Below are 7,041 nucleotides of genomic sequence, written 5' to 3'. Positions count from 1 at the left end.
AATCATTAAGTGTTAGGGAAAGATATTTGAAAGCATCCTCACGCTCTCCTTAAAGGAGAATCGGTCCTTGCCAAATAAAGACACGATGACTGAATTGAAATTTAAGTTTTTTGCAAAGGTATTGCATTCATAATTAAAATTCTACTTTCCATGATAGTCGCCAGCTAATGAAATATTAACTCCCTTTTCCCTAACAATAAACACAGTAGCGCATCGATTCATTAAGCAATAACCACTAACTTTAGGGAAATTAATTCTAAAATTACCAACCTCTTGGGGGAGAGTCGAACTTCTTGTTGTTAAGTCTGCCGAAGTCCATTCTCACGTAAGTGTCGTCGTCGTTGTCAGAATCTTCTCGCTCGGGGGGTCTCGGCGCCCGGCGACGAGGTGGGGGAGGTGGAGCGGCAGCGGCAGCCCCACCAGCCAGGTTCTCAGGATCTGCAGATGGGTTTGGGGCTCTAGGGTTTGGGGCTCTAGGGTTTGGGCCAACGGCACCGCCTCCAGCTTCGGCACCAGCAGCATTAGCAACAGGTTGGAAGCCGCGGGCCGAGGCGGAGTTCAGTCCAGCGGCTGCCTGGAAGCCCCAGGCGGCTGCGCCCATGCCCGGGGCCGCGGCCAGGGCGGAGGCTGCGGCTATAGCCCGGCCCACGGCTGGCGCAACGACTACAGAGGCCGAGGGTAAGGAGGCGTAGAGGTCTCTGTCCAGGTTGTCGGTTGGGAAAGCTGACACAGCCGCTCTGGCGGATGCTAAGAAACTTTGCGAACGGCTTTGTGGGCGGCGTCTTCTCTCTTGCTGGTCTTCCTGCAGCAGCCTCGCTACAGGTGATGGCTCGGAGCAGCGGCCGGGAGAGAGCGAAATGTCCATACAGCACTCAGAAAATGGGTCGACCACATACATTCGACCTGTTTCAGCATCATAACGAATGGCACGGTCAGCAAAAGGAACGGCTGGAGTCACTGCTGGGTTGAGCATCACTTCAATGTACTCACAGCCTTCTTCTTCATTAGCACTGTCACCTGTAGCATTGGCAAGAATAGGCAGAAGTGGCCACCGAGCAGCGTCCAGAGACAAGCGGTTGGCACCCGGAATAGCTCTTAAAATATTTGAGAGGATGTTCGCTGCACTTCGGAATGGCACTCTGAATTCAAGATTCATATAATGAGAAAAGGCGGACAGCCTGGGATTAGCAATTACGCGCCACGGATTTGGCGGTTCTTGAATAACGGGGGCTGGTGCGCCGGCGACCAAGTCGCTGGCGCTGTCAGCCTCTCTCTCTCTCTGCTCAAGTGTGGGGTTTTGTGGTGTTGGCTTGATTTTATTTCCTTTTGAAATAAAAGAAAGACGGCTAGGTCTCTTAACTGACTTGTCCTTGGGGGGCCAGTCATCTGAAGGCTTTGCAGATGACCCCCCATCTCCAGGCTTTGAGCATGACGGGAGGGCAGCTTCAGAGTCCTCAACGGAAGGACTTGAAGCTGCAGAGTTGGGGCCCCTGATAGGCGATTCTTCTTGGTCTAGGCCCCTCTCCAGGGGTTCTCCAGATAACATTGGTACATACTCACTGTCCTCATTCTGTCCCAAAGAGGAACTGCGGAAAGGTTTCGGCAGAGAGAAGTAGGAGCTCCAACTTTTAGAAAAGGAGCCTCCCTCAGGATTTTCAGGGTTTTTTGGAATTGCACCAGCTCCAGGAGCCATAAACATGTAATCACTGTCACTGTCATTGTCCTTAGAGCCATCCTCTTTATCAGAATCAGGTGCCTTTGGAGGACTTGGGGCAGGTGGTGTGCTCTCTCTGGGAAACATCATCATGTAACCTTTTGAATTTTCAAAAGGAGATCGAGAATGGAACTTTCTAAAAGCAGAAACATTGTGAGGAGCCATTGGCATGTAATCACTGGAGCTTTCTCGGGGGGCAGCCACTCCTGGCCTCATTGGCACGTACGGATCGTCCTCATCTTCATCAAAAGCTCTGGAGCTGGAGGGACCCCCGGCTGCACCTTCCAGGATGTCTGGTTCTTTGACTTCTTTGATTTCTTTGCATTCTTTTGTGCCTGCTTTGTCAGCACCAAAATAAAGTCGGAACTTTCCCCCAGACTTCCCTTTTCCACCAGTTGCTTCAGCTGGTGGGAGTGGAGGTGGAGCTGGTGGCCGTGGAGGCATTTGCTGTTGCTTGCTTTGAACTAATTTGCCAAAGTAAGATTTTTTCTTCAGAGATTTCCCCCGTTCACCTTTGCCGTTGGAGGCTTTCTTACTTCCTGAGCCTTGGCCCCCTCCAGAGCTCCTGCCGCTGCCTGAGCCATGGCCATCTCCTGGCCCCTGACCATTTCCTGAGCCGTGCCCACCACTGGCTCCCTGGCCACCTCCTGAACCTTGTCCACCTGGGGGGTCCTGGCCATCTCCTGAACACTGGTTCCCTCCTGCATTCTGGCCTCCTGAGCCCTGGCCACTTGAACCCTGGCCACCACTTGCGCCCTGGCCACCTCCGGAGCCCTGCCCTCTGCCTGAGCACTGGTTTCCTCCTGATCTCTGGCTACTGGAGCCTTGGCCACTTGAGCCCTGGCCATCTCCTGAGCTCCGGCCACCTCCTGAACCCCAATTGTTCATGGGCATGTAGTCGCCTTCGTTTCCCTCCTGACCCTCTTGGCCTTGAAGATTACCTTCTTTCCCAGAGTTGCCAGACCCGGAATCCAGTGCTTCAGAAAACAGGCAGACTCTGTCGCTGGGGGCTTCTGCGGGTTGAGAGGCGCGCATTAGGCTTGGTGTTAGGCGGCGGAAAATGCTGGCTGGCACTGAAATCGCTCTCTTGGACTTGCGCGCTCTGGGCAGGTGCAGTCTTCCTCGCCTGGAGCGGGGCAGAAGGTCGCGGGGTGTTCTGTAGCGCCTGGTGAAGAGCATTTCGTCCTCTCCGTCACCGATGGCCCTGAGGCGGCAAAACTGCTCAAAGCGGGACCTTCTCAGCCAGCCGCTGGGCTCTAGCGGCAACAAGTCCAGGTGCCTCCTAGTGGACAGCAGGGTTAACAGGTGGTCCCCGATGGTGATGCTGTAGCCGCGGCAGCGGGATCTGTATTCGTCTGCACACAAAGCTCTCATCTTCTCCAAAAAGAGCTCATGCATGTGTTGGGCCACCACACAGTCATCGACCTGCATCCAGAGCTCCCCCGGACCGATGACGGTGGACCTGCCGACTTCCAAGAAGAAATACTGCTCTGAGTGCCCGCAGCGACGGATGCTCATAAGCTGAACGACCACGCTGGCCACTTCGGTATTCAGCCTCACAAACACAACTTCCTCGTCGGTGAGACAGAGACGGAACACGCCGCTCAGCTCTCTTCTATGCCCCAGTCCCCTGGGTTTGACTATTACCTGCCACACATCTTTGTAGAAGGGTGGCTCCGGGGCCCCCAGCGCCGCCAGCTCTCCACCCAGCTGCGCGCTGAGCGCGCTGTAGCGGCGGCGTTTGCTCTCCACGATGAGGCGGCTGAGCAGCAAGTACCAGCTCTCTTGCTCCGACTCGTCCTCGGCCACCATAGCAAAGCACTCGTCCTGGGTGAAAAGAGCAATGAGGTGCCGGTACCTTGCGTCGGCTCGCTGGCTCACGGAGAAACACTGGCACAGGGTGATCACGCGCCGCGGCGGGATGAGCGCGGGGACCACGGCTCCCGAAGTGGCCGCCTCTGCTGCCGCAGCCGCGGCGCGGACACTGTGCCGGAACTTCCTGGCGTTTTCATAGTATTCTAGCCGAGCTGGGGCGTCGGCCGTCTCGAGTTTGAGCACGAAGTAGCGTCGGTGCCCATGCTTCTGCTTCCGCAGGTAGCCGCGTTTGCAGACTTCGTTGCCGACGGGAAGGTCCTCCTCATCGGAGTCGGAGTGGGACCGGGACCGGGAGCCCGTGGCGGTCGAGAGCCACATGACTCCCGGACAAGAAGACCCGGTCCCAATGAGTGCGGTTGAGGGTTCGGAAGAAAGAAGTGGCGTGGTCGCCACCGCAGGTAGAGCAGCCGCTGTAGCCGCTGGTGCAGCGCTCAGACTCCTTGCCGCTCGGTCGCGGGCGAAGGAGCAACTCGCCATGGTGATGCACGACGCTTTTAAGGTGAACGAGGAGGAAGGGGGGCTGCAAAAGGGGAGGGTTCGGGGAAGAGGCCGACTACCCACATCTGCTCGCCCCCGCCCACTTCACTCCGACAGCTTGGCGGCAGGCAAAACAACACGTGACCGCAGCCTCACGCGGCGGCCGCTCTGGCTTCAGCTCTCAGTGCAGTGGAGGGGCGCCTAGCTGCAGAACGCAGAGGTGTGCAAGGGAGGGGGAGGCAGGCTAGGGGGACGGGGCCACCTCCAACCCCTACACCCTCTAGGTGACTCTGCTGGCCAGTGGATAGCCGGGGGGTCCGACGGGGGCGGGAGGTGGGGCCCTCTGGCCGCAGTGGTCCTAACGAAGAGTTCACGAAGGCACAGAAGGGCAGGAGAACGCTAGGAAGAGCAGAGGAGAAAGTGCCCCGGGATCGGGTCCGGGCGGGGGCGCCACAGCCCAGGCTTTATTGGCTGGAGGGTGCTAACTGTGAAGGGAGGAAGCGAAGCGCAACACTGTCAGGCAGCGCCCGAGAGGAAAGCTAGCACAGCCGCCGAGCGGTTTGTTTGTTTATTTGGGAAATGGGAGCCAGGTGAAACTGTTGCAAAGTTCTCATTGGACGGGGTGGGAGCCAATGGGAGTGTCTGGCAGAAAGGCAGCCCAAAATTAATTAGTTGGGGGGGCAGGGCGGGGAATTGATGAGCCAAGGGGCGTGGCTTGGGGCGCTGAGTGGGCTCCGCTTCTGGTTGTCGCGCCTTCAGGCAGTAAACAACCCTTTCCAAATTGCTGTTAATGGTTGTGATAAACACATGCAAATCCCTGAGCCACGGTGATGCGGAGACTAGCCAAGCGCCCTCTCTTTCTCCCTGTCCCGCACGTAAATTCTCTATTCTTGTCACAGTCTGGTCCCCTTGCTCTCGACGCACACGGTGAGTTTGGCGTCTTGGGAGAAAGTGTGGGCATCCCCCCGGAAACGTGTTAACGACCAGGGCTGTCAGACCTCCATCGCGCTGCGAGCACTCCTGAGCCTGCTCCGGCTCTGACAAAAGCCCGCGGCTGTAAGGCGCAGGAGTACCGGCGGTGCCTTCGAAATGAACATAATCTTTTAATCAGAGCGTATCTCTAGCCCAGGAAACTCAGGCTGGCTAAAGATGATGTTACTGGCTATTTGATTTATGGTAGCTGAAAGCACAAACTTGGGAGCCTGCTACTATACAGCCATGTTGACAAAAAGAAAAAAGAAAGAAAAAATACTCGAATCTTACTGAAAAACACCAGTATTGAGCTGTCGTGGTATTTTCCCGTGGGAGATGTGTTGAAAGGCGCCTTTAAGAGAATTTAAAAATAATATTAATTTTCCCTTTCCTTGAGCCAAACTGAAAAACTTTAGAAAAAGACTAGCTCCTACCTAGAACAAAGGATCATACCGAATACATATTCGCGTCCCTCGCGTCAAGAAAAAAATATTTACTGAATTTCAGTCTACAGCTTGATGCCACAAAAAGTAAGAATTACTGCATCCCTCATTTCTGGAAGAAACTGCTAGAGTGTAAGTGCGACCTCCGGAAGGCTTTCTCAGTCAGTCACTGCTCTCCCCTTTCTCTCCCCCTCTCTCTTTCTCTTTCTTCTCTTTTCTCTCTCTTCTCCCCCTCTGTTTGGCTTTAACTGGGATTTTAGGAAATGGGTCGATACTACATTAAAATGTCAAAGGTATGACCACAATTGTAAGACCGAGCTGGGCTGGGGGAAAGAGGGGAATATGTGGTATTTCTTTCTAAAGGAATAAAATGTTTGTTCACTTTTGCCTTAGGGCTTATGCTGCAAAGGATGTTATTTATAAAATGTAACAGTAAACTAGGCAATGTACTAAGGTAATTAAGACGAAGCAATTAAGAATTGTTCTCTGTTGGAAACTGAATAAACATATTTCGATGAATGGCTCCCTTTTGATGTTCCCATTTGGAGGGGGAAAAAACCAAATTTGTTTTGGTCATCCCCAAAATACTAGAAACTATCATAACATTCCCTCTGCTGCCACAGGTTTATAAGGGCAGCATTTACAGGTTCTAGGAGCAGCCATGATTTCTGCAAGGGGCTAGAGGCAGAATAAGTGTAGATGCTGAGACAGCCTTGACTGGGCTACTACCTACATGTTTCAGCTGCGTTGTCATATATAAAGAAGATTCCCTACACTTACAACCAAAATGATAATGAACAAAATAATTTGAGATTTTTATAACAGGTATGATATTTCACAAGTATTTCCAAACGCAGGGTTTTGCTTTAGATATGTTTTTGAAAACAAGACACTGCATTTGCAAGGGCTGTGAAGTAAAAACATGACATTTGAAAATGTACTGAGAAACGTTAAACTGCATGGAAATAAAATTTGGAAAATTCTGAAAATAGCAGATTGAAAAATTTTCATGTCTTTATAGATTTTTTCACATAGAGTGGTAGGTTTACAATGTATATAATGTATCTTGTTCATTTCCCTTAACATTATGTAATAACATGTCCCCATATTATTACGGATGAGCTTAAACATCATTTAAAATGCAGTAAAATATTTCAGACATCTGTGTATTATTGCACTTAATTACCCCTCTGCTTTGAGGTCTTTAGGTTGTTTTCATTATTTTCAATAATAAATAATGTTGCAGTGAACATCTTGTACCTATAGCTTTTTTTTTAATGCTTGGTATTATTGTTTTGGGGTAGAAACTGAGGAGTGGAATTACTGAGTTGAAAGGTATGAACATTTGATGCATTTAAAAATATATATTGTATCAATTTGTATTGCATACAAATATATTGTATCAACTGTCTCCACACTGATTACCAGAATTAGGCATTCTTACTTAAAAAAAAAAGAGATGAAGAAGAAGAAGAAGAAGGAAGAGGAGGAGGAGGAGGAGGGGAAGGAAGGGGGAAAAGGAAGGGGGGAAGAAGGGGGAAGGAAGGGGGAAAAGGAAGG

The 7,041-nt window shown here is 51.7% G+C and overlaps 1 protein-coding gene across 1 annotated transcript; it reads right to left on the bottom strand.

Annotated features, from left to right (window-relative positions):
- Positions 1–262: 262 nt before the first annotated feature.
- Positions 263–4,066, bottom strand: IRS4 (insulin receptor substrate 4). Its single transcript, XM_066250284.1, has one exon. It carries the CDS (start codon positions 4,064–4,066, stop codon positions 263–265), a length of 3,804 nt encoding a protein of 1,267 aa, XP_066106381.1.
- Positions 4,067–7,041: the final 2,975 nt, after the last annotated feature.

The sequence above is a fragment of the Saccopteryx bilineata genome, chromosome X, assembly GCF_036850765.1.
Source record: "Saccopteryx bilineata isolate mSacBil1 chromosome X, mSacBil1_pri_phased_curated, whole genome shotgun sequence".
In the NCBI taxonomy this organism is placed as follows: domain Eukaryota; kingdom Metazoa; phylum Chordata; class Mammalia; order Chiroptera; family Emballonuridae; genus Saccopteryx; species Saccopteryx bilineata.
Note: the sequence above shows the minus strand (reverse complement) of the source record. Positions and strands in the feature narration are given on the sequence as shown.

Excerpts from the sequence above, each read along its gene's own strand:
- IRS4 (XM_066250284.1), bottom strand. The coding sequence starts at position 4,066 with ATGGCGAGTTGCTCCTTCGCCCGCGACCGAGCGGCAAGGAGTCTGAGC.